Here is a 27959-nt window from a genome sequence, read left to right on the forward strand (position 1 = left end):
GGCTGCTTTTCCTTCACTCTGCAGTCCGACTCATCCCAAACCATCTCAATTTGGTTGAGGTCGGAGGATTGTGGAGGCCAGGTCATCTGATGCAGCACTCCATCACTCTCCTTCTCTGTTGAAAAACAAATGATAGTCCCACTAAGTATAAACCAGATGGATGGCGTATCGCTGAAGAATGCTGTGGTAGCCATGCTGGTTAAGTGTGCCTTGAATTCTAAATAAATCACAGACAGTGCCACCAGCAAAGCACCCCCACACCATAACACCTCCTCCTCCATGCTTTACGGTGGGAAATACACATGCGGATATTATCCATTCACCCACACCGCGTCTCACAAAGACACGGCGGTTGGAACCAAAAATGTCAAATTTCCACTGGTCTAATGTCCATTGCTCGTGTTTCTTGGCCCAAGCAAGTCTCTCTTATTGGTGTCATTCAGTAGTGGTTTCTTTGCAGAAATTCGACCATGAAGGCCTGATTTACACAGTCTCCTCTGAACAGTTGATGTTGAGATATGTCTGTTACTTGAACTCTGTGAAGCATTTATTTGGGCTGCAATTTCTGAGGCTGGTAAATCTAATGAACATATCCTCTGCAGCAGAGGTAACTCTGGGTCTTCCATTCCTGTGGCGGTCCTCATGAGAGCCAGTTTCATCATAGCACTTGATGGTTTTTGCAACTGCAAATTATCCATATTGACTGACCTTCGTGTCTTAAAGTAATGATGGACTGTCGTTGCTCATTGCTTATTTGAGCTGTTATTGCCATAATATGGACTTGGTCTTTTACCAAATATATCTTCTGTATACCATCCCTACCTTGTCACAACACAATTGATTGGCTCAAACGGATTAAGGAAAGAAATTCCACAAATTAACATTTAACCTGTTAGGGCTAGGGGGCAGCATTGACACGGCTGGATAAAAAACATACCCGATTTAATCTGGTTACCACGCCTACTCAGTAACTAGAATATGCATATACTTCTTACATATGGATAGAAAACACCCTACATTTTCTAAAACTGTTTGAATGGTGTCTGTGAGTATAACAGAACTCAAATGGCAGGTCAAAACCTGAGAGATTCCTTTACAGGAAGTGGCCTGTCTGACCATTTGTTGAACTTCTTTTCCATCTCTATCATTTACTAAGGATCTCTGCTCTAACGTGACACTTCCCACGTCTTCCATAGGCGCTCAGAGCCCGGGAAAAAACAGAATGTCGTCATCCCAGCCCCAGGCTGAAACACATTATCGCCTTTCTCAAGTGGCCCATCAAGAGACACTAGCTTATGCGCGTGACCCCGACCGCCCCCGCCTTTGGGATTTTTTTCCTCTGTTTGCCGAAAAGGAGATTCCCTGTCGGAATATTATCGCTTTTCTACGAGAAAAATGTCGTAAAAATTGATTTTAAACAGCGGTTGACATGCTTCGACGTACGGTAATGGAATACTTAGAATTTTATTGTCAGGAATTGCGCCAAGCGCGTGACACTTCTTTACTATTTCGGATAGTGTCTGGAACGCATCGAACAAAACGCCGCTATTCGGATATAACGATGGATTATTTTGGACCAAACCAACATTTGTTATTGAAGTAGCTGTCCTGGGTGTGTATTCTGACGAAGACAACAAAAGGTAATGACATTTTTATAATAGTAAATATGATTATGGTGAGTGCTAAACTTGCCGGGTGTCTAAATAGCGAGCCCGTGATGCCTGGGCTATGTACTTAGAATATTGCAAAATGTGCTTTCACCAAAAAGCTATTTTAAAATCGGACATATCGAGTGCATAGAGGAGGTCTGTATCTATAATTCTTAAAATAATTGTTATGCTTTTTGTGAACGTTTATCGTGAGTAATTTAGTAAAATGTTAGCGAATTCCCCGGAAGTTTGCCCCCCGCAAACTAGTTCTGAACGTATGCTAGTTCTGAACGTCACATGCTAATGTAAAAAGCTGGTTTTTGATATAAATATGAACTTGATTGAACAAAACATGCATGTATTGTATAACATAATGTCCTAGGGTTGTCATCTGATGAAGATCATCAAAGGTGAGTGCTGCATTTAGCTGTCTTCTGGGTTTTGGTGACATTATATGCTGGCTTGAAAAATGGGTGTCTGATTATTTCTGGCTTGGTACTCTGCTGACATAATCTAATGTTTTGCTTTCGTTGTAAAGCCTTTTTGAAATCGGACAGTGTGGTTAGATTAACGAGAGTCTTATCTTTAAATGGCTGTAAAATAGTCATATGTTTGAGAAATTGAAGTAATAGGATTTTTAAGGTTTTGAAAATCGCGCCACAGGATAGCCGTGGCTGTTACGTAGGTGGGACGAATTCGTCCCGCCTAGCCTAGAGAGGTTAAGAAGGCACACCTGTTAATTGAAATGCATTCCAGGTGACTACCTCATGAAGCTGGTTGAGAGAATGCCAAGAGTGTCCAAAGCTGTCATCAAGACAAAGGGTGGCTATTTGAAGAATCTCAAATCTCAAATATATTTTGATTCGTTTAGCACTTTTTTGGTTACTACATGATTCCATATGTGTTATTTCATAGTTTTGATGTCTTCACTATTATTCTACAATGTAGAAAATAGTAAAAATAAAGAAAAACCCTTGAATGAGCAGGTGTTCTAAAACTTTTGACCGGTAGTGTACATAGCTACCTCAATTACCTCGTACCCCTACACATTGACTCGGTACTGGTACTCCCTGTATATAGTCATGTTTATATATTTATATGTACATATTCTTATTCCATCACTTTAGATTTGTGTGTATTAGTTAGTTGTTGGGGAATTGTTAGATTACTTGTTAGATATTACTGCACTGTTGGAACTAGAAGCACAAGCATTTCGCTACACTCGCATTAACATCTACTAACCATGTGTATGTGACCAATAACATTTGATTTGATTTGTTATTTTTACTCGTTATTGTTATTCGTTATTCACAGTGTTTTTAGTGTCACTATTTATATTTCCTTTTTTCTTTAACTCTGCATTGTTGGAAAAGGACCTGTACGTAAGCATTTCACTGTCAGCCTACACCTGTTGTTTATGAAGCATGTGACAAATACAATTCGATTTGATCCCTCTCCATCTCGCTCTATCTCCCTATGTCTCTCTCTCTCTCTTTCTCTCTCCCTCCCTCCCTCTTTCTCCACTCTGGGCTCATAAAGTAGTCCTTTATTCCTGACCCCAGACAATGGGAACCCTTATAGCCCATCCTAGCCTTGCCTAGCGCAGCAGTACAGTACAGAACATCCAAAGAACACCCACAAGGACGAGAGGGCCGAGAGGAACGAGGGAGCCGAGGGCGCTGAAGCTATTCAGCCATCCATCCTTGGAGATGGCATATCAATAATGCTTTGTGGTCTATATGTGTTTCAATCAAACAGTCCTCGGTCCGAGAGTAAGGGATTCTACTTTGGGCGACCTTCGTTTTGAAAGCTCTGGCAGAGGGATACTGTATAATTTACTGAGCGGAGTTGAATTGAATATGGGCTGCCTTGGTCCTGGCTGTACAGTAGGCCTTTGTGAACGTTTTTCAAAGGGCATAAAATATATCAACTATGCAAGTGGAATTTGACTACGTAAGTGGAATGCATGGCAAAATATGTGAATATCCATATGTTTTTATCAATACGCAATCTCAAATATTGAACTGAGAAAGATTTTTCAAACTTCAGTCCTGGCATTAACATTCCGAAACCTAAATATTCCGTCAGAAGCCATGGTCAGTCAGAGAGACTTGCTAACAGAGGAAAGAGAGGGATGTGGAGAGGAATACAAACCGGAGGAGAGCCTCATAAAACCATCAGTCAGTCTGTTAGTTCCCTCCTTCAGAAGGGTTTAAAAAAATACCAGCCTTGTGCCAGACTGAAGGACACAGGCCCATTCACAGATGCCTCAGAGGTTCCTCAAATGACAAGGCTACTCATCATTAGGGAAGGGACTTTTTCCTAACTGGGAAAAACTCCACGTACTAATCACAACCTAAAATAAACTTGTGAGTGGTTTTCAGTGTCACTATTACTATAAAGCTGGTATAAGAAGGAATAGAAGCCTTCCCAGTGCCCATGGGCAAACTTAGTTCCTGTTCCAAAAGGTTTCCTTTCAGACGCCTGGAAACAGAGTAGTTGACTAGCTGGTCATAACTCGAACATAAGTGGAGAGTCACTATATTAACGTGACTGTAGACAAGCCAGGACGGTCCAGTCATGTGCCTGACTAGTACTAATGACTAGGATGAGTTGTTTTGTAATCAACAGGATGTGGGAAGGTACAGAAATGAGTTTGAGAGCAATTGAAGGTACAATTTCCCACAGACTAGAGGAGACGTATTTACACTACATGTTAAGTAGTTAGAAGTGTTTTACTCTAAATATATCAAGTCAAGCTGAGGTAAGTATAAAGTGCGGGAGTGAGTGTGTTTTTTCTGAAAAGAAGTATTTTCTTCCTCTTGCAACTGATTGTGTCGTTTCATTCACACTCACCCCACAACAGTCCCTCTTCCTTTCTTTCTTTCTTTCCACCTAATTTCATCCCTCTCTTTCCATCCCGTGCCCTGTTGGTAGATAGGGCCTGTCCACTTCTCAGGTGAAGTGAGAGAAAAATCGATCTTTCAATTCTGGCCTCACATAACCCAAACTGAACTACTGAAAAGGAACGATAGAGAAAAGACAGACAAAGAAGGAGATAGATAGAGAGAGAAATAAGGAGAGAGAGAGAGAGAGAGAGAGAGAGAGAGAGAGAGAGAGAGAGAGGTAACTTCCACAAATATGTGAACAATCTGAGAGCCAAGGCAAGAAGGGTCTTCTATGTCATCAAAAGGAACATAGAATTCGACATACCAATTAGGATCTGGCTAAAAATACTTGATACAGTTATAGAACCCATTGCCCTTTATAGTTGTGAGGTCTAGGGTCTGCTCACCAACCAAGAATTCACAAAATGGAAAAAACACCAAATTGAGACTGCGTGCAGAACTCTGCGAAAATTAGAGGTCGACCGATTATGCTTTTTCAACGCCGATACCGATACCGATTATTGGAGGACCAAAAAAAAGCCGCTACCGATTAATCGGTCGGTTATTATTATGATTTTTTTTATATGTATATATATATACACACACACACACACACACAGCTCTGAAGTGACAACGATACTGAAGAGTCTGCTTAGGAGACAAATACTCTCAACTGTTTGAATAATAAAAATAGAGTTTAAGTTACCTGTGATGAATGCTGAAAACAAAAACTGTAATTTCTATATGCAGGAAATCCTATTTTAATAATGGGCATGGTAAGAATTGACTACCAAAGTGCGAGTCATAATTCCCATGACACTTTCTAGCAAAATCTGAAAAGCTGTTCCTTCATTTATTCCATAGGATATTTTTAGATTAACTTAAAATAAGGTCTGTGTTTGGTTTAGGCTTACACCACCTTGCCAATTTTATAACTGTGTAGATATCCATAGGATATAACTCTGATCAATATAAGCGAAGATAATTTTTTTGTAGAGTGGATTTATGAAAATATGTTGACAAACGTTACCTAGTGAGATTTACACGGGTATCAAAACGCCGAGGCGGGTTAAGCACAAAACACAGACCTTATTTGAAGTAGAACAAGACATTCTCTATGGAAGACATGAACGGTAAAATAACGAAGGAACCCCTTTCAAGTTCAGCCGCAAGTTATTACAGGAATTATGACGCGTCGACTATTTCTCTCTAAACCATATACCTTTGACTATTATGAGCCTGCTGCTGCCTACCACCGCTCAGTCAGACTGCTCTACCAAATATCAAATCATAGACTTAACTATAATATAATAAACCTTAGGTCATTAATATGGTCAAATCCGGAAACTATCATCTCGAAAATATTATTCTTTCAGTGACATATGGAACCGTTCCGTATTTTATCTAACGGGTGGCATCCATAAGTCTAAATATTCCTGTTTCATCGCACAACCTACAATGTTATTTCATAGTTCCGTAAAATTCTGGCAAATTAGTTCGCAACGAGCCAGATTCTGTATACCCTGATTCTGCGTGCAACGAACGCAAGAGAACTGACACAATTTCACCTGGTTAATATTGCCTGCTAACCTGGATTTCTTTTAGCTAAATATGCAGGTTTAAAAATATATACTTCTGTGTATTGATTTTAAGAAAGGCATTGATGTTTATGGTTAGGTACAGTCGTGCAACGATTGTGCTTTTTTTTCACAAATGCGCTTTTGTTAAATCATCCCCGTTTGGCGAAGTCTGCTGTCTTTGTTAGGAAGAAATAGTCTTCACAGTTCGCAACAAGCCAGGCGGCCCAAACTGCTGCATATACCCTGACTCTGTTTGCAAGACAAGTGACACATTTTCCCTAGTTAAAAGAAATTCATGTTAGCAGGCAATATTAACTAAATATGCAGGTTTAAAAATATATACTTGTGTATTGATTTTAAGAAAGACATTGATGTTTATGGTCAGGTACACGTCAGAGCAAAGACAGTCCTTTTTTCGCGAATGCACACCACATCGATTATATGCAAAGCAGGACAGGCTAGATAAACTAGTAATATCATCAACCATGTGTAGTTAACTAGTGTTTATGATTGATTGATTGTTTTTTTATAAGATAAGTTTAATGCTAGCTAGCAACTTACCTTGGCAACGTAAAGCAGGTGGTTAGAGCGTTGGGCTAGTTAACGTAAGGTTGTCCCCAAGCTGACAAGGTAAAAATCAGTCGTTCTGCCCCTGAACAAGGCAGTTAACCCACCGTTCCTAGGCCGTCATTGAAAATAAGAATGTGTTCTTTAACTGACTTGCCTAGTTAAATAAAGGTGTAAAAAAAAAGACACAAAAAAAATTCATAAAATAAATCGGCAAATCGGTGGCCAAAAATACTGATTACCGATTGTTATGAAAACTTGAAATCGGCCCTAATTAATCGGCCATTCCGATTAATCGGTCGACCTCTAGCAAAAATATCCTGTGTGTACAATGTAAAACACCAAATAATGCATGCGGAGCAGAATTAGGCCGATACATGCTAATTATCAAAATCCAGAAAAGAGCCGTTAAATTCTACAACCACCTAAAAGGAAGCGATTCCCAGACCTTCCATAACAAAGTCATCACCTACAGAGGGATGATCCTGGAGAAGAGTCCCTTCAGCAAGCTGGTCCTGGGGCTCTGTTGGGTCTGTGTTTGTGAACAGGACAGCAACACAATTAGACCCAACCAAATCATGAGAAAACAAAAAGATAATTACTTGACACATTGGAAAGAATTAACAAAAAAACGGAGCAAACTAGAATGCTATTTGGCCTTAAACAGAGAGTACACAGTGGCAGAATACCTGACCACTGTGACTGACCCAAAATTAAGGAAAGCTTTGACTATGTACAGACTCAGTGACCATAGCCTTGCTATTGAGAAAGGCCACTGTAGGTAGACCTGGCTCTCAAGAGAAGACAGACTATGTGCACACTGCCCACAAAATGAGGTGGAAACTGAGCTGCACTTCCTAACCTCCTGCCAAATGTATGACCATATTAGAGACACAAGTTTCCCTCAAATTACACAAAGATTTTTTTTTAAATCCAATTTTGATAAACTCCCATATCTATTGGGTGAAATACCACAGTGTGCCATCACAGCAGCAAGATTTGTGACCTATTTCCACAAGAAAAGAGCAGCCAGTGAAGAACAAACACCATTGTAAATACAACCCATATTTATGTTTATTTATTTTCCCTTTTGTACTTTAACTATTTGCACATTGTTGCAACACTGTATATAGACATAATTTGACATTTGAAACGTCTTTATTCTTTTGGAACTTTTGTGAGCGTAATGTTAACTGTTCATTTTTCATTGTTTATTTAACTTTTGTTTGTTATCTATTTCAATTGCTTTGGCAATGTAAACATATGTTTACATGCCAATAAAGCCCCTTAAATTGAGAGAGAGAGCGATAAATAAAAGAGAAAAAAAGCGAGAGAGCGAGAGCGAGAGAAAGCGCGAGAGAGAAAGCGAGAGAGAGAGCGAGAGAGATAAATAAAAGAGAAAAAAGACAGAGAGAAGAGATGAGAGAGGAGAGGTGAGAGAATTAAAGAAAGAAAGAAAGAAAGAAAGAAAGAAAGAAAGAAAGAAAGAAAGAAAGAAAGAAAGAGAGAGAGAGAATACTCTCCTCTACCCTGTCAAAAATGACCAACCCTTTCATTGAAGCTGAGAAATTGGGGGGAAATAATTCAAATGATTAAGTAGGAGGATGGTTCCCTGTTGTGAGATTCTAGTATCATTGGAAATGAATGGTCTCTCCATTACCAGTTAATAGCTTCTTCTCTGCATTGGCGACACACACACACACAGGCACACACACACAAAGACTACAGTGGGCACCTACTAGCACTAATATATATCCTGTTACCAGTGCCTTAATGCATTCATAAACTCACTGAGTTAGAAAACACATTACAGTGTACTCTAAATGCAATTAAGGGTTGTATTACCGTACTCATTCAACCGAGGGCAAATATCGTTATTTATGCTACACTCTAGTCCTGTGTCACCAATACACAAAACCCTTAACCTTAAAGAGAGGTCAGAGGTCAAAGGTCACAGGATATTCTGCACGTGTACAGAGAGCTAACTACTTCTGGTGCTTTTGTCTACCTACACGGCTTGGAACTCTCCACCCTCACAGTAGTTGGTCATTTTGGAGGACGCATTCATCCAAAGCAAATTACAGTGAGCACACAGTCCGTGCATGTGGCCCGAGCTGGAACTGAACCCACAACGTTGTCCTTCTCCACATCACACTGTAACCCTCTGAGCCATCAGGACAAAGTCAACTAGCCCCATCCCTCTAAAACCATTACGTCAGCTGTTGTGAGTAAGAGTTGTGCAGCTCCTGCCTGTGGATATAGCGAGGTGCTGCCCATTCAGGGTTTGCAAAGGCTGCTGGGAGCAGCGGGGTCTCTTTGGACCAGATACATGTTTACACAAGAGAGGCTCCAGGTCTGTCTAAAAACAACAGGGTGAAAAAGTGGGATGGAACAGACAGATGAAAGAGATGGAGAGATGAAAGACAGACGTTTCCAGTGTATTTCCTTTCTCCTGGCATAAGGGCTTCGTTAATAGTTAATAACATCCCCTTGTGTGAGGGTATTAAGAGAAGACCAATGGTTGTTGCCAATGCTAGTCTCTCTGACTACAGCCGTGTGTCTCAGCTTTGAGGTAGAAGTTGTGCCCTTAATTAAGCACAGGTCTAGGATCAGAGTATCATATCCCAAACACCTAACCTTCAGGAGGATTTAAAGAAACATCTGACCCTGGACTAGTGGTTAGGGCCAACTTGACCTACTCTTGTGTCTATCAACGGCATTAAGAGATCCTCAAAGCCTGCTATATTAACAGTTGCATAGCCAGACTGCTAGACTTAAAACTCATCATTATTAGCCTAAATCAAGGTTTTAACAGGTCTCTCCTGCAAAACATTGTATGTCAGTGAGAGAAACCTGCATAAACAAAGGTTGAATAAATAAATAAATGCATTTGGTTGTGAATGCTGCTTTCTTTGACAACACAATAAACTATAGCCTTAGTCTAGTGGATGTTTAGCCTCTCCACCTAGTCTGAGGACCTCTGCCCTCTCAATCAGAAAAGCTAACAAAATCAATCTTTCTGTTGGTGACTGAGTGGTTCTGTGTGAAACCATCCACAACCCATTAGAGGCCATTAACTCCCATGCAGCAATTTGAACCCCTCGTGTGTGTGTGTGTGCGTGCGTGCGTGCGTGTGTGCGCGTGCGGCGTGTGTGTGCTCACCTATATCTCCTCATAATCTACATTTCAGCAGTGGAACCAAGATACAAACTTCCTCAGTCAACCCTGTTTATTGTTCTACCTTTTCTTTATTACACATTGGGAGTAATCACTTCCAAGGGGGAGGCTATTTTCCGATGCACCCACTGGTTATCAATGGGACCTTTGAGGGTAGGAACCTTCCTCCCCTGATTGAAACATCATTTCCTGTCAGGCTGCACACTAAAGCTATTGAGATCAACCCAAGTCTTTCTCTATGTATGGCTCTTATTGACCAGAGTGACCGGGAGACCCTAAGACCTATGCTGCTACTCTGCCTATCAGCTTGCAAAGAGCTGGGGTGTAGAGAGTGTATGTACACACACACACACACACACACACACACACACACACACACACACACACACACACACACACACACACACACACACACACACACACACACACACACACACACACACACACACACAATCTGCTCAACCTGCAAGGTTTTTACTGCAGCAGCCCAGCTCCCATTCCAAAGAAAATACAGGTCTAAACTGAAGGGTAGTTTTGGCATGTTAAACATAAGAGTCATGTAAGCTTATATGTGAAATGCTCCAACAGTCACCACACACACACACACACGCACACACCCATCACCTGAGAGTTCCTCGGCAGGCCGCTATAACACATGCTACAGTACATTAAATTGACTTCCATGTGGATTTCTCTTGTACTTTAAAACAGCCTGTCAGCTCCTTGATGTTTTGGGGCCAAGGCAGAGATGTGTGCGTGTGTGTGTGTGTGTGTGTGTGTGTGTGTGTGTGTGTGTGTGTGTGTGTGTGTGTGTGTGTGTGTGTGTGTGTGTGTGCGCGTGCGTGTGCGTACGTGCTGTAGCACTACTGCGTCTCTGAGGCTACAAGAGATACAGACCGTACCTCTCCCCCACTCCCAGACTAATTACTAAAACTCACATTGATTCATTGACTCAACCATGTGTGGAGAATAGTAGTGCAGACATGTTTTTAGAGAATAATAGAGAATAAGGAGAGAGTCAACATTACCTGAAGGTCAAAGAATTTGCTGTATCTCCTGTAGATTATGTGGGAGGTGTTGTCAGAGTATGTGACATTGATGAGATACACCTGCAATGAGAGAAAGCGCATGGTTAACACTGTGGACCCGACACACGGCATACCAAGGCAACAACCCCGGCACTTCAAAGGTCTGTGACACGCACATATATCTGTCAAGGTGTAATAACAGGTTAACATAATGGTGATCTCCTTCACCTTCTCTACACATTTACCCTCTGCACTTCCTGCCCCAGCCACCAGTAATAATTACAACAGCCATTCCCATTCAAGTGGATGGGGCTTTGTCTGAGGCACTTTGTTCCTTCCAGTAACTATATTTATATGATAGATGACGTATAGAAACCGACCGTTTTGTTCCAGACCCGGAGGGTTGGTAATGTAATTGATGCTGATATCATCTCCGCTTTAATCGAACATAGGGAAACATAGGATATCAAGGAGTCTGGAAAATTCCCATAAGAGAGGTCAGTCAGGAGGGTTGAATGGGTTGGACCTCGGGTTTATGATGGGTATCTACAGAGGAAGTGTTGTGCCAATATACAGTAGGATATCTGGTGAAATGGCTATTTGAAGTCACAAAATAGCAAGCGACAAACATAACGTTGAAACTTGACTGTTAAAATCAAGGCTAACTGCTACTGAACATAGCCTTTCACAGTTCTAATATGCTATAGTACTGAGGACATTGAGGTTAAGTCACAAACCTATACCATTGGCTATTTGGCTTCATTGTTCTCAGCCCAATCTCTACAACAAAAACACACCATTTGTTTAAGTTCATAGAGTTTCCATATACTTCATAATCATAAAGCATGTCAAACATGTTTCCATCTAGCGTTCACTCAAAATCAGGGCAAAGATTGCTAACAAAAACAGCCTTTGTCAAATAATTGAGAATCAAATAAGATTTTGTCAGCCATCCAAATAGGCTAAATGAAGCTACAGTACTGTGTAGGCCTATGGTTGCACTTTGAGAACTAAATGTCGTCGACTTGTCAATATAGGAACAATTCACCTCATGAAATATCGGCATCTTTACTATGCCTATAGAGGAAAATCACCTCATGATATGTTGGCCATTGAAAATCAAGTTCCCCTTGTGATGTGTCAGACACAGGCGTATCCCTAATCCCCTGGTCTACTAGCACAGCTAACCCTCGTCCTAATACATCTTACACACTGGTCCCTGCAGCAACCTGCCAAGAACAGTCATAACAGCTAGCCTTAGAAGAATTATCCCAAACGAAAGAGACCTGACCTAAGAGAATCAGCCACTTGAAACAAAATACACTTCCAAGAACCAAGCTCTGTGTTAAAAGGCCTTGTTGCTGCTGGAATGACACCAGCTATTGCTGGCTAGCTTCCAACGCTAGTGTTTTCACAATTCTCGCCCATGGAAATGTTATGCTAACATCCAAGCCACTGGAAGTATGTAAGCTAATGACGTGATAGTGACTACATAGGGTTAGTGTCAGCGGCTTGGTTTGATTTGTATTGTGTTAGCGAGTAGCGGCTCCAGCACTAGCCTTTTCACTCCCATGGAAATGTTATGCTAACATCAAAGTCACTGAAAGTATGTTATGTTATGCTAAGGACCTGTTAGCGACTCCTATGGCAACGGCCACTGAAAGTCTGTTATGTTATGCTAAGGACCTGTTAGCCACTCCTATGGCGATGGCCACTGGAAGTCTGTTATGTTATGCTAAGGACCTGTTAGCGACTCCTATGGCGATGGCCACTGGAAGTCTGTTATGTTATCTACGTCAGCCCTGGAAGTCTGTTATGTTTGCTGCCTGTTACGACTCCTTGGCGGGCCAGAAGTCTGTTATGTTATGCTAAGGACCTGTTATTTTAAGGACCTGTTAGCGACTCCTATGGCGATGGCCACTGGAAGTCTGTTATGTTATGCTAAGGACCTGTTAGCGACTCCTATGGCGATGGCCACTGGAAGTCTGTCATGCTATGCTATGCTAGCTAATGATGTGTTAGTGACTCCATAGGATCACACTTTCAATGGCGTGGCTTGGTTTGCATTGCTGCTGCCAAAGTCAGTGGTACTGGAGGGTTGGTGAATTTATTTACTGGAGTCTTTACAGAGTCTGTAGTCAGACAGTTAAGTTATTCTGTAAGGACTTCACATGTTGTGTTCCACCTTCAGTGAAGTAGGCTATCCTTGATCAGAAACACTATACATCACCAAACATTAAAACATATTTTTACAGCTCAAGGCCGAACCAGAAACTGAGTAATGAATCAAAACGGAAAGCCAAAACTAAGGGAGGTTAGATGAATGAAGAAACTGGTGAATGAATGAGGCCTCAGCAATGAGTCTGATACTGAGTAAAGACCTTACCCCAAATACCCAAAATATCTTCATGCTGTTAGAGCATAGCAATCCACATAGATATGGACTTTATCTGACACCATTTCCCTTGGAGGGTCTGGAAGAGCTGCAAGCCCGCCTGCACTTGTACTGGTGTGTGCGTGTGTGTGTGCGTGCGTGCGTGCGTACGCCCCAAGCAAGTGTGTGGGCTTGCCCTGACTTCCAGCGAGTGGGTGTGTTGTTCTATAAATGCTTTTGACCTGAATGGCATGTTGTCATCCTCCCTCCTCCACCACCCGATGCCACTTGGCCGCTTAATTTGACCGTGGAGCAAAACCTCTCTGGGATGGGCCAACGGAGGGAGGGAGAGAGAGAGGGAAGAGGAAGGAAGACACGGACTCAGTTAAAACGGGTCCCGTCCCAACCAGCAGAACAGATGGATCTGTCCTCATAGAAACCACAATGGAAAACAGAACTAGTCTATATCCACACCACACACAACCCACGCCCAAAATATCAAGCTTAAACCTAATGCCTTCGTCCAACCTAAAATAGACTATATCATCCCTCAGGGAGTGAATGGGATTGAATGTGAGTTAACAGCCTAGTACAGCCCATCACTACCTGAAAGCAAAACAAACCTACACTGTAGGTGTCACCTCAATTATATTTCTGGATTGATATAGGATTGACTGTGAAAAGTAGTGCTGTTTGACAGCTTGAAAAGTCTTTTTTTTTCCATCGACTCTCAGATGAGGGTAAAAAATTCCAGCAACATTTTAAAATAGCATGTAGATGCGTTGCAGGTTGACTCACGGTTCAAGTACAGCCAGTCGTGAGCGGCTGTTGGTCCACACAGCCAAAACACTCTTAATCATTATTTTAGGGGACCAAACACACACACACACACAAAGTTACTCACTAACTGTCAGTTAGAGGGAGTTAGATTTGTTTTCTAATTTTACAAAGGTTTAACACATTTGAACAACACAGTGTTATAAGAGTGAGTTGTCTTCACAGCAACAGAAGGTGTGCTGATGGAATCCCAGATGGTGTGTAGTCAAGTGTTGCTGCACCGTTCAAATCAAGATAAAATCCTGGCCTTGCCATACGGTTAGACATTCTTGAATAGTATGCATGTCTGGGCAAATCAAACAATGTTGCAATTCGAAAACTGAAAACAAAAGAGACAATGTAGACAAAACAAAAAGTTTACAACATTTATAAATAAGTTTATACATTACCCAACATTACCTTTACTGCATAACACCTTCTATTCTACTACACTGTAGTTTCTTGGTGTCCACATCACCAACAAACTAACATGGTCCAAGCACACCAAGACAGTCATGAAGAGGGAACGACAAAACCAACTGCACCATCGAGAGCATCCTGACGGGTTGCATCACTGCCTGGTATGGCAACTGCTAGGCCTCCGACCGCAAGGCATTACAGAGGGTAGTGCGTACGGCCCAGTACATCATTGGGGCCAAGCTGCCTGCCATCCAGGACCTCTATACCAGGCGGTGTCAGAGGAAGGCCCTAAAAATTGTCAAAGACCCCAGCCACCCTAGTCATAGACTGTTCTCTTTGCTACCGCACGGCAAGCGGTACCGGAGTGCCAAGTCTAGGTCCAAGAGGCTTCTAAACAGCTTCTTCCCCCAAGCCATAAGACTCCTGAACAGCTGTGTAAAGTCAGCTTCCCTGTGGCTCAGTTGGTAGAGCATGGTGTTTACGCCAGCATGGTGTGTGCAACGCCAGGCTTGTGGGTTTGATTCCCACGGGGGACCAGTACGAAATAAAATAAAGAAAAATGCATGAAATGAAATGCATGAAATGTATGCATTCACTACTGTAAGTCGCTCTGGATAAGAGCGTCTGCTAAATGACTAAAATGTAATGCAAATGGCTACCCAGACTATTTGCAATGCCCCCCCTCTTTTATGCTGCTGCTACTTTCTGTTGTTATCTATGCATAGTCACTTTAATAACTCTACCTACATGTACATATTACCTCAATTAACTCGACTAACCGGAACCCCATGTACACAGCCTCGCTATTGTTATTTTACAGCTGCTCTTTAACTATTTGTTACTTTTATTTATTTTTGGGGGGGGGGTATTTTTAAAACTGCATTGTTGGTTTAGGGCTTGTAAGTAAGCATTTCCCTGTAAGGTGAACCTGTTGTATTCGGCGCATATGACAAATCAAATTTGATTTGGTTTGTACTTACAGTACACAGAGAAGCCAGATTTAACACCATTAAATATTTCCTGCATAATCACTCTTGGCAATCCAGTCGTAAACCTGTACTGGCTGGCACGCTAGCCCTAGCTTCTAAAGATCACCTGTTACCATCAGACACACTTCTTGGTTTGGCAACCGGAACATTTAACAGCTAGATGGGTGGGGGAGATTTATGGAAACAATGGGCCCAACCTAAATCGTAAATCACTGTAGCAGACTACATAATATATCATATAAATAGGAGGCTAAGGTAATTAGTTGGGATATAAATGGTAATTCAGTTTATTACTGTTATTTTAATTATTTATAATAGTTTATTATAATATAATTACATGTATTACTCTCTGGATATCCTGTGACATCAGCAACCAAAAGAAATACAGCAAATATATATTATATTCTGTTCTATTCAATTTTTCTTCAATTCTATTCTTCTGCACTCATGTCAACAGCCAAATGGGTTTGATGAGACATTCAAAAACAAAGAGGGAAAGTACATGCATGGACAAATACAAATAAATCAAACAAGTTTGTGTCCCAGACACCCAGATCTAGCTAGAGAAAAACCTTGTTCGTCATCATCTCTTGCTGTGATGCAGATGGTTTCAGCTTGGGAGACAGAAGTCTCATTCATGTCCGGCATTTCGGAGAAAGATTAATAAGAGAAAATTAGATCTCTGACTACTTCAATGAATCAACCAGGAATCATAGGCTACACATTGCTATGATTAACTTAGTTATAGTTTGACAGCTTTTATTCAGCTTTTCACAAATTACTCACCTTTCCACCACATATAGTGACTAGCAACCACAATATAATCCTCTAAATAAACCAAACTACAAAGGTTTGTGTCTACGAATGGAGAAAATTACTTACTGTCTCTGTAGAACCCTTGTGTTCGCCAGTTTCCCAGTTTAAGAGTGAGGAAGGCTGAGCAGAGGGCTTGGTAGAGCATAGACTGTGGGCCTAGCCACAAAATGACACTGAACCACGCCTAAAACACTATACTTAACCTAACGTATAAAACAGAAAGGCATTACATACTGCTAACCAGATGACTTTCATATGGATTATGCGTGGGGATTGACAGACATTATTATAAGCCTCACTCAGCAGCTTCCTGTGGTCCATGTGTGTGTATCTCCTCTACTCATTCACCAGGTCATACTGTACCAAGAGAACAAAAACAGCCTGCCTTCCAAGTCTAACTTTAACTAGACCAAGGGCTTGGTTTGGCAGTGGCTCTATGGTGGGAAACCCCTTTAATACAGGTTTGCATAAGCTCTGTCAATGTACTGCCCTTGATCACCCACCAACCCAACCACCCCTCCTAAAACTGTGGTCCTTATCAGTTTTCACATCCTTCGCCTCTCTCCACATTCTCTACCCAGGGCATAGGAAGTGCATGCCTCCTTTCTCTCTCTCTTCCTCTCCCTAACCACACCCTTTGAAAAAAAGGTGCCATCTAGAACCTAAAAGGGTTCTTCAGCTGTCCCCATAGGATAACCCCTTGAAGAACCCTTTTTGGTTCCAGGTAGAACCCTTTTGGTTCCATGTAAATCTCTTTGTGGTTCCATGTAGAACCCTTTCCACAGAAGGTTCTAAATGGCATCCAAAAGGGTCCCACCTGGAAACCAAAAGGGTTCTATCTGGAACCAAAAAGGGTTCTCCTATCGGGACAGCCGAAGAACCCTTTTGGAACCCTTTTTTCTAAGAGTGCAGCAGCCAACAGGAAACAGGAAGAGAAGACCTAGACCAGGCAAACAGAAGTTTTTCTGAGAGGGATAAGGAAAAAGCGGAAAAGTATTGATTCAGCTGTTATTTCCTCCTCTCGCTCACTCCCTGCTTTCAGTCTTGTCATGTACATCAGAACAATCCACACAGAGTTGTTCATTGTATCCTGTTTCAATCAGTACAGCTCGATTACGCAATCTCAGAGGCCTCACTTTCAAATTGCCACATTGCTAGACTACACACACAGTGAGGTACAGTTGCAGTATACTGTATTGGCAATTTCTCACAGTAAGGGCAAGGGCTACCATTGCAAGTCCGTCTTCGCATCGTGATTCCTGAATGTGTCGACATAAAGAAATGACATGGAGCCAGAGGCAAACATATTTTATATTGTAAAGAAATATATATAAAAATAACTGTTTGTACATGTTGGTGATGATTAAGACGTGTTGCCTAATACACATCCCATCTTGTAATAATCTGTTAGTTTTATAGTAATCATAAAGACTTAGGTTGAAAAAGACTTCCCACTGTTCCAGACAAATAAAGTTCTCCAAAGTGACTAGACAACATCTGTCTGTTGTTGAGACATTCAGCAACATGTGTTCAGGGCTCCAGTAATAACATCCACTAATCCCTCCTTTTAATTTGATTTATTTAACCTTTATTTAACCAGGCAAGTCAATTAATAACACATTCTTATTTATACTGAACAAAATTATAAACACAACATTCAACAATTTCAAAGATTTTACTGCGTTACAGTTCATATAAGGAAATCAGTCAATTGAAATAAATTAATTATGCCCTAATCTATGGATTTCATATAACTGGGAATACAGATATGCATTTGTTGGTCAAAGACACCTTATAAAAAAAAGGTGGGGGCATGGATCAGAAAACCCGTTAGAATCTGGTGTGACAACCATTTGCCTCATGCAGCGCAACACATCTGCTTGCATGGAGTTTATCAGGCTGTTGATTGTGGCCTTGCTGTGCGAAGTTGCTGGATATTGGCGGAACTAAAAACACGTTGTCATATACCTCCATCCAGAGCATCCCAAACATGCTCAATGGGTGACATGTCTGGTGATGAAGGCTATGGAAGAACTGGAACATTTACAGATTTGTTTCAGAACATTCAATTCTACGGCAAGAGCTATGGTGGACATAACTGCAGTCAGCATGCCAGTTGCATGCTCCCTCAAAACCTGAGACATCTGTGGCATTGTGTTGTGTAACAAAACTGCACATTTCCGAGTGGACTTTTGTTGTCCCCAGCGCAAGGTGCACCTGTATAATAATAATGCTGTTTAATCAGCTTCTTGATATGCCACACCTGTCAGGTGGATGGATTATCTTGGAAAAGCAGAAATGCTCACTAACAGGGATGTAAACAAATTTGTCCACACCATTTTAGAGAAATAAGCTTTTTGTGTTCATGGACATTTCTGGGATCTTTAAATTTGGCTCATGAAACAAACACTTTACATTTTGCGTTTATATTTTTGTTCAGTATACAATAACGGCCTGACGAGGCAAAACGCTTCATGTGGGGACAGGGGATAAAACAATGATTAAAGACTATGTAATACAAAACGGACAACACAGACAGAAGACACTGGCAACAGCACAAATACAAACAGTAGATGTATGTGTGTGTCATTTAAAACCACACGCTTCCTTACAAGGCAACGCAAACTAGTGACATCGGGAGACAATTAGAAACAGCTACATGTCTCAACAACCTGTTCATCTATTTGTCCTTTGAACTCCTCCAGGGACACCAGGTCCTGTAGTTTTAGGTTGGCTTGGAGGGAATACCAGACCAGGGGGCTGAGTAATGAAAGGACCTTTTTCCACGCTCTGTTCAAATTTTCGGAACAGTTTGCATAAAACAAGATTGAGATCCGAGCTTGTATGAGTTCTCATTTCGAGCTAGAAGAGAGGATAGATAAAATGGCACACACAATGAAATGTAACGCACACACATACACACACTTCCAAGGCCTCTTGTTCAGTGACAGGGCGAACCTGTGTGAAGTGAACAGAGAACAAGGACTTCACTGACGACAGACGTCAGCACATCACCCTGACTCACACACATACAGACACCACTCTCTTTCCTGCTGGACTCTATCGTCGTCAAACTGAGGAAAACAATGGGCCAAGCCTAAAGCCCAGCCAAATAAAAACCCTTGAATGTGATTCTCTCAGCGAGCAGTAACCATTTGAAAACAGAGACCTTTTCACTCAGGCCATCATTCTGTTTTTGATGACTCAATAAATATTCGAGTAGGAAACAACCTCCTGAAGGCCTGTTTTATGATGCTAAACAACAACTAGCACTGCTGGTTCTCACTAAAGGGTCGTCCAAAAGGTTTCCAAATGTTGTTGGCTTGAATGAGTAGCGGTGGCTTCATTTGAAAAGCAAATACTGCTGGATTGCTACCAGCTCTTTTAACACTCATCTCACCTGAACAAGAAAAAAGCGGTGTTGTAATATTTTCTGTGTCTAAGCAGATGTGTCCCCCTGGGTCAAATGACCACTTCACCCCTGACAAAGACTTGTGTCTCATTCCCCTTCTCTCTCTAACTCTGTTCTCATAGGATAAGCGTTTCCAGCTGTTTTCACCAACAGAGTGTTGAGATTGGTGGAGGAACAGAATCTTTCTCTCTCTGCCTCTCGCTGGTGGAGGGACAGAATCTTTCTCTCTGCCTCTCGCTTGCTCGCGTACACACACACACACACACACACACACACACACACACACACACACACACACACACACACACACAGTCTGGGGATTACTCCCTCCAGTTTCTTCTCACAGTGACTAGCTAGCGGTGATCCCAGGGGCATGGTAGCAACGGAAACTAGGCCAGAGAGAGGCCTATGAGACTGCACAGCCCCAAAACACAACTGAACACAACACTGGCCTGGGAATCACCAGCAACAACTAACAACGTCCAATACATTTAGTACTCTAATGGTTGAGTACGTCTATGTGGATCTGATGGCTGTTGGTGCATGATGTTCTTTGCAGGTTAGGTATAATATATGGTCTGTAAGCTATGACATCCCAAAAGCCTGCATGTGTGTAAATCTTAAAAGAGATATTGATGTATAAGCACACTACAGGCAAATTCTGAAAATATAATACATTTGCCTGAGTGCATGATTATTTCAACAGCAACATGGAGTGTTTGAGTTGACAACATCTAGTATGATCATATTTAATGAGATTTATAATAACTTGTTTGTTAGCGATGTATAGAGGTCCCACGAGTCTGGAGTGTAATGAGATATTGATTCTTATGCCTGCTGTAGGCAAAGTTAAAAAATATCACTTTCCCAAGAGTACAGTAAGCTGCCTTGAGGGACCCATAGGTAGACTACAGTAGCTCTGTGTTCAATTGTACAACACCGAGGATGACTACTAAACTAATTGATGGGTTTATGATAAACATTTAAGGGTAGTCTATCCAATCATTCACTTTGCCTAATGCCTGCATGATTCTAGACAGGAAGTACTGTACCAACAATGAATCCGTCTAATTAAATTTGTTTTAGCTTGAATTGGCAATAAACTATGTCAGGTCTTGTGATTTATAATATAATATGTGTCATTTGGCAGATGCTTTTATCCAAAGCGACTTACAGTCATGCGCGCGTACATTTTAGGAACGGGTGGCCCCGGGAATCAAACCCACAACCCTGGCGGTGCAAGCGCCATGCTCTACCAACTGAGCCACACTGGACAACTTACGTCATAAGTAGTATGTCATACCACCATTTATGACAAAGGCTGTTATCGTTCTCATGACATGTGAACATATGTGGCATTCTAAGAGACTCCATTGAAATACAAAACTAGGCTATATTAGTTCCAGTTGAATAATGCATTACAGTTCGGGTTCCCATGTTATTGAAAAACATACGCCACAGTTGTAACCTGTCATTACTTATAGTGTCTGTATTGTCACTAGCTATAACCCTTCTTTATATTCGTTGGTTAGGCTATAACACATTCAAATGAATGACAAAGAATGACATATATGTTCTAAGAGGCCAGTGCCATACACAGAATATATCATCTCCAACACAATTTGATAAACGGAGATATTGATTGGCAGACTGAATGAATAACTCATGAATCATTGGCTAGTTTAATCAAAACTGTGATGAGCTGCGATGACTGGTATAGGCTATAAGTGGTGAAACCCTTCACCGTGTATTATATTCATAAATTAGATACAGAATATATTAGGTAGTCATTGTAGTTCGGATTTTGAATGGACCCAGGTAGGTAGATACATGGTGAGGGGGGTATCCTACTCACGTAATGTTTGGACGGATTGCGCCGCTTCTCCACGTCCACGACTTTTACATCCAACACTGTCCGAAACTGCATCTTGACGTTGGAAATGGCTACAGCGTACACACACAATAAATACAATATTCCAGTTTCTGTAGTAGGCTATAGCCTCTGCAGTTCAAGAAACGTTGAAGAAGAATTCAATAAGGACATTCATTGATTGGGTTGTCGATTCTAGCTAATGTTCAGGCGCAAGGAATCAAATGTCTTGCCTTGACTATGCGTAATATACCCAAATGCAGAATATATGCTAGTCCCTATCTTCATACGGCTAAAACATTCTGCCCGAAATCCAAAAGGAGAGATCTTCACGTTGGACAACAAGGCAGGCTGGCCAGCGGTCGCCTGCTGAGGAGGTCACCTCAAAGAGGAAAGTGGAGCGAGTTCCTTTGTGTGGACCACAATATCTTTGGCGAGGGATGCATACCTGTAGGCTATATAGGGTTGGGGTAGGCAAAAAAAAGCCACCGAATTCACCGCCAAATGCCTCCAGAAGCAAGCAGAGCAATTCTTTTTTTTTTGTGGGGGGGGGGGTCCTAGTGGGATGGGCTTGCTGGTGGTGCGTCCTCCAATGGGAGAAAGCACTTGGGGTAAACTGTGCTAGAAGGTTGAAGTCCCATTCCAACTCATAGTTTATGGAATACTTGCATGTAGTACTGAGTATCTCGGCAATGTCTATATGTTTGTAAACACTTAGATATGATGTTGGAAAAGACGCGTAATCACTGTAATAATCTTTACAAGCTGTAACGTTTCCTTAAAGTGCTCCCAAGAGTGGCTACAATGTAGCTAATGACAAGAAAAATGTGAACATCACACTGCGCTTGGACCATGTAAGGATACTTTTTATGAATGTGATTGGTTTCAGCATAACAATTCAATTATCTCCATTATCAAAAGCATTTATGGTTAAATAACCATTAAAAAGGCTACAAAAAGCTATAACAACCTATTTGTTCCATAGGCCTAGAGAGCAATAAACTATTCCATATATTGCTTCTTATGCCCTGCAGTTTCTTTGACAGCGGTGGCAACTGAGTCATAAGACGCTATAGGCTGCCCTCATCAATAGCTTGGACGTATGGATACAGATGTTTCAAAGTGGACCAATCAGCGACGGGCTGCATCGCGGTGCATATTAAACGACGAAATACTGCCCCCGTGTGCAAAATGAGCATATGCTCCAAATTGAATTCTAAATCCAGGTATTATAGACATCATTTACAAAACTTTTGCACATTTAAAAATATATATAATTGCACAAAACAGCTTGTCCTGTACTCTTTAAATATACATTCATACAAATGTACATAGCTCTAGCATGATTGCTAGCAACTGATATCGTCAAGATGGCTATGTTAAGTAATAATCAAATGTATAAAAGGGTCATATTTATTAGGACACACGTTATATATATTTTTTCCCAACGGAAAACAAAAACATGCGTTTCTTATTGGACAAGGTCGGATGGTACCTCCCCGTTTCACTCCATTTCAGACAGTTTGTGGAATGTCCCAGAATGTCTAAGTCAGCGTCAGAGGATAGTGTAATGACTGTCGCTGGTGCTGATAATGTCACTATTACACTCCAGAGCTTTGAGGACCAGCTCCAAGGCTGCCTTGCTCACGTTGCGACTGTACCTCTGTCTCACACTGGACAGGACGTGCAGGATGTGGCAACCCTTTTCCGCATCTGGCAACGCGAGAGAAAGACCATCAATGCATATTATAATACACTGGTATAGCACTGGTGGAGCAGTGTATTGTAAAGTACTCTAAAGGAGTAAGAAGAGGGGAAATGCCCTTACATTTCTCTCGTCTGCAATCTTCCAGAAGAATGTCTCTGACTGCCATGAGAAGATCCTTGTCCCGTTCCGTTACCTAAAGGGGAGAAATACAGTAGAATTAATACTTACTTGTGTCACTCCAATATAACCTTCAGTCACCACAGTAATACAATGAAAGATCAGTCTCAAAATCTTTCATTCTTGTATGCTGAGCACTTTGCTTGTGTCCCACATCCCATGAGCCTCAGGGTCAATGTGTTTGATGAGCTTCACATAGCACTTAGTTCCTCTGTGATATCTATATTCATGTGCTGCTGCTGCTTACATGGTAGACTTCATCCTGAGATTTGACCTTCCGGAACACCAAGCCTTCGTCCTGCAGGATCTGAAGGCTCTTCTGGAGGAGCTCCCCGAGCTGTTTGAAAGATGTTGGTGGACCCGATGATGGACCAGCCTCAGGCTCCTAGCATCAAATCAGATTTTTTTTTTTAAATACAGTCCCACTTTAAAATGAACAACTTAATGATGCCTTCAAACCCTTTATTTATTTCACCTTCATTTAACTAGGTAGGCCTGCCCAAGATAAAGCAAAGCAGTTCGACACATACAACAACAGTTACACATGTAATAAACAAACATACAAGCAATAATACAGTAGAAAAATCTATATACAGCATGTGCAAATGAGGTAGGATAAGAGAGGTAAGGCAATAAATAGGCCATGGTGGCAAAGTAATTACAATATAGCAATTAAACACTGGAATGGTAGGGTGTGCAGAAGGTGAAAGTGCAAGTAGAGATGCTGGGGTGCAAAGGAGCAAGATAAATAAATAAATACAGTATGGGGATGAGGTAGATTGGATGGGCTATTTACAGATGAGCTATGTACAGGTGCAGTGATCTGTGAGCGGCTCTGACAGCTGGTGCTTAAAGCTAGTGAGGGAGGTAAAAGTCTCCAGCTTCAGAGATTTTTGCAGTTCGTTCCAGTCATTGGCAGCAGAGAACTGGAAGGAGAGGCGGCCAGAGGAAGAATTGGCTTTGCGGGGTGACCAGTGAGATATACCTGCTGGAGCGCGTGCTACGGGAGGGTGCTGCTATGGTGACCTATGGTGACCAGTGAGCTGAGATAAGGCGGGGCTTTACCTAGCAGAGACTTGTAGATGACCTGGAGGCAGTGGGTTTGGCGACGAGTATGAAGCGAGGGGCAGCCAACGAGAGCATACAGGTCACAGTGGTGGGTAGTATATGGGGCTTTGGTGACAAAACAGATGGCACTGTGATAGACTGCATCCAATTTGTTGAGTAGAGTGTTGGAGGCTATTTTGTAAACGACATCGCCGAAGTCAAGGATCGGTAGGATGGTCAGTTTTACGAGGGTATGTTTGGAAGCATATATAAGGTGTGTGTGTAGGCCTATAAGGCCTACATAGATGTTCATAGATGTTCTACCTGTTCTGATGCTGTCTTCTGAGGTTGTCTGAAGACGAGACGCTGTAAAAGGTCCTGGACATCAGAGGGTCTGAAGCTGGTGACTTCTTTCTCTTTCAGGAAGTCCTTCAGGATATGAGTGGCTCTGCCAAGTAGGTAGGAAGCAGAACCACTGTAGGAATACAAAATAAACCATAAAGATATTCACAAAATCACAAAATCAAAGTTTAAAGTAAATATCATACATAATAGCCAAAATGATGCTGCTCCTCACTGACCAGCAATTGAATATAGCTAAAGAGATTATTAGACCTACCCTTGAATGTTAGGGTTCTGTGCACTGCTGTCCAGTTGGAATGGTTTATCATAGCACTGTCTGTAGAGCTGAGGAACCTCCATCATCCAGGATATCTGGACCGCCATCACCGGGTCTGACACTTTATCTACAACCAACGAATTGGGGGGGGGGGGGGAGGCATTAGGGATTGTATGGACAACAATAAGTCAGGTTTAATAAATGCTGTATAGTTGCGAAATGCAGAATTGTGTGTGTGTCCATATCTGCATGACCGTGCATGTCTGTGTGACCAGTCATATGTGTCACCTCTCCACTCACAGTAAGTAGAGGCCATTATCTCTCTCTGTTGTCTGGAGGTCTTGACGGGCCCTCGCACCCTGAGCAGTTCTCCTATCTCCAGGTGGGAGCTGCTGTGTTGGGCTTGCCGTAGTTTCTTCAGCTCGTTGGCTGGGTTGAAGTCTCCACGTGCGCTGCTACCGAAAGACCTTGCTCCTGCTGAAGATAATACAGCCAACCGTGAATATGAACAGGGCTGACACACAGTTATAATGAGAATATCTGCACTTACATGTAGCAGGGTCACCTTGATACCTCCACTGTTCATCTTTCCAGCAAAGGCTGTTTATAACACCAGTACCATCATCAACTGTAAAGCAATTATAACAGCAACCATATTGGATTTACATGGACTCAATATTTGCATGTGGATAATTGTTTGATATGAAGAGACAAAGTAGGAATATTTCAAAGGAATCACTTGAGCTTCATCATTACCTCCGTAACAGAAGAAGTCTTCTCGCTCTCGCTTGTACACCACAGTCCCAAGCACATCAACTTTGAATATCGGGTGAGAGTTGTAGAAGTATATCCCTAGGTTAGGGGAAATGAAACGTGTTAGCTGGTAAAGTTGAATAAACATGACAGTAGCATTCATGTTGTCAAAACGGAAGGTAACAATACCTGACACTAGACAGGACTCTCTCATCTGTAGGATGTCTTTGACATAGAGCCTGTTGAAAGCGTTGAACATCGGGTCCAGTCCCCACAGCACAGAAGGTGGTTCCTCCCATACACTATCCTCCTCTGGTTCCTTTGCTTCAGGCTGCATACCATCATAGGCGACTCACCACACGCGATCAAAGACAACCAAAAGTAGCAAGCTAACCTACTTAAGAAAGCTTACTCGTCTCTCCCTCGCTTGGTTAGTTTGTTTTGCTTCGATTTCCCGGGAAATGTTTTGAAATTTGAGCAAATATTTGCACAACTTCCGCAAAAGTCCGAGTTTCCGGTCACGTGAATTAGAAAATAGATGAAAATAGAACAGATTAAATAAACCATGCATTTATGTAAACATCTTTTAATCGTGAAGGACGATTATTAATAGATGTAAATGTGGTAAAGACATCAAAAGTTGAAAAGTTTTCGGCTGTGCGTGCGAGTGCACGTCTCGCATGGGTATCTGGGACATGTCGTTTTAAGCTACTGAATGAGAGACGAAAGAAACCCATCCTTGTATCAGAGACTGTATTATCTCTCATATTGATGCAATTATCCGAATTGAACATTTTCAATATTGGGGGAAATGTGCTATCCTTTTTAATGAGGCTATATGGCTTTTTTTTCTCGTTCAATTTTACTTAGGATTTACAAAATGTTGCAGGGCTGAACAATAGGCCTAGGCTACAAAGGTATTGAATAGGCTTCTACAAAATGTCGTACTCCTTAAAATATTATTTAAAAGTTGTCTTTAATTTATGAATAATTTCTAACACATAATGCTGGCCTCCAGTGCTGAGGGTGGAAGCAACGCGCTCTAGATGCTCTTTCCTCCACCATCAATCAAGCGTGAAGAAGTGAAAGAACTACAGTTGCTGGCTCATGAACGCGCATTTGACACCAAATCCTCTAGATTACTGGATCCCGTGCCTCGCCAAGGGAAAGAAGATTGTCTTACCATACCAACGGTGTTTTTATTCGCTATATATAAATTCAAGGGACTTTGGGGGATCGAATATAACATTTCATGGAATAGAATTCTTTGGAAGGGTCGTTTCTGTACCTTCTCTGTCTGCTCTTTGGTTGAGGAAAGAGCCCAGCCGCTTGCGTTGTCAGGCCAGTGTTGGTTGTTCTGAGAAACAGCAATAGCTTCCCGTGCTTACTTTGCACTGTGAAAGTCTATTCTTTGGACGGAAATACAATGCCAGGAGACAGCAAAGTGAATATTATTGGAGTAACAATCAACAATAGGCCATGATGTCGGTGGAATTTCATTTTGTTATGGGATAACTGTGATATCGTTGCCATAATAACGGGTTGATCATCAATGATTTCAGTGTAACAGTATTTGAAATAATTCTGAATTGTTATAATACTGTAACATATTGAGTATGCCACCTCAGAGTCTGCTTGACTCAGAAGAACACACCAAGGGACCTAAGTAAACACAACAATTCAAGTCCTATGCGGTAGAATGCACTGATGATCTTCGTATTGCTGGATATTCATTCCTTTGTCAACTGTCTTATCTGAAGAAGGCAGGCTTGAAAATGGCATCCTTTTTCAATTTCCGTAAAATCTTTAAATTGGGTGCTGAGAAGAAGAAGAAACAGTATGAGCATGTCCACAGAGATGAGAACCCAGAGGAGATATGGGAGATCATTGGCGAACTGGGGGATGGAGCTTTTGGAAAAGTCTATAAGGTAGGATAGGTCCTTTTGGGTCATTGTAGATCTCTTCTGATTCATTGTAGCAATGATGATGACATTGTGAACACGTTACATTTTACAGGTTTGAAACCATGTTTCAAGAATCATCGATCATGTCATATGTGTGTTCATCTC

At 41.7% G+C, this 27959-nt stretch overlaps 3 protein-coding genes across 10 annotated transcripts in view; 1 reads left to right on the forward strand and 2 right to left on the reverse strand.

Annotated features, from left to right (window-relative positions):
• The window catches only part of LOC106586780 (SH3 and PX domain-containing protein 2A), a 122839-nt gene extending 100724 nt beyond the window's left edge, over positions 1-22115 (reverse strand). For 4 of the 5 annotated variants that reach the window (XM_014174425.2, XM_014174414.2, XM_014174408.2 and 1 more), the window contains exons 1-2: positions 21572-22115; positions 10890-10970 (exon numbers count right to left, since the gene is read on the reverse strand). In XM_014174425.2, the coding sequence (XP_014029900.1) occupies positions 10890-10970; positions 21572-21643 (153 nt within the window). In that variant the 5' untranslated portion in view covers positions 21644-22115. Of the gene's footprint in view, positions 1-10889; positions 10971-16370; positions 16653-21571 lie in introns of those variants that run through there. The other variant, XM_045707020.1, reaches the window with a different exon arrangement.
• Positions 22116-22985: 870 nt separating this feature from the next.
• Positions 22986-26407, reverse strand: LOC106586766 (CST complex subunit STN1). 2 transcript variants are annotated; one of them, XM_014174376.2, is made up of 9 exons: positions 26080-26405; positions 25894-25989; positions 25688-25765; positions 25438-25614; positions 25138-25264; positions 24843-24993; positions 23719-23856; positions 23415-23487; positions 22986-23299 (listed from the first exon to the last, which is right to left on the reverse strand). In XM_014174376.2, the coding sequence occupies exons 1-9, from the start codon at positions 26225-26227 to the stop codon at positions 23142-23144; spliced, it is 1146 nt and encodes a 381-aa protein (XP_014029851.2). In that variant the 5' UTR covers positions 26228-26405; the 3' UTR covers positions 22986-23141. The 2 variants fall into 2 exon arrangements, with proteins under 2 accessions (XP_014029851.2, XP_014029860.2); XM_014174385.2 differs by lacking the exon at positions 25688-25765 and having other exon boundaries at positions 26080-26407.
• Positions 26408-26992: 585 nt separating this feature from the next.
• Positions 26993-27959, forward strand: part of LOC106586757 (serine/threonine-protein kinase 10) — a 40046-nt gene continuing 39079 nt past the window's right edge. For 2 of the 3 annotated variants that reach the window (XM_014174358.2, XM_045707063.1), the window contains exon 1: positions 26993-27818. In XM_014174358.2, the coding sequence (XP_014029833.2) occupies positions 27666-27818 (153 nt within the window). In that variant the 5' untranslated portion in view covers positions 26993-27665. The remainder of the gene's footprint in view (positions 27819-27959) is intronic. The other variant, XM_014174365.2, reaches the window with a different exon arrangement.

The sequence above is a fragment of the Salmo salar genome, chromosome ssa02, assembly GCF_905237065.1.
Source record: "Salmo salar chromosome ssa02, Ssal_v3.1, whole genome shotgun sequence".
NCBI classification, from domain to species: Eukaryota; Metazoa; Chordata; class Actinopteri; order Salmoniformes; family Salmonidae; genus Salmo; species Salmo salar.

What these genes read in the sequence shown, in the direction of transcription:
- LOC106586766 (XM_014174376.2), bottom strand. Translation starts at nt 26,227, where the DNA reads ATGCAGCCTGAAGCAAAGGAACCAGAGGAGGATAGTGTATGGGAGGAA. An exon ending in TCAAGGTGACCCTGCTACAT is followed by an intron (nt 25,615 to 25,687) that starts GTAAGTGCAGAT and finishes TATTATCTTCAG; the next exon opens with CAGGAGCAAGGTCTTTCGGT. An exon ending in CAGAACCCTAACATTCAAGG is followed by an intron (nt 24,994 to 25,137) that starts GTAGGTCTAATA and finishes GTATTCCTACAG; the next exon opens with TGGTTCTGCTTCCTACCTAC.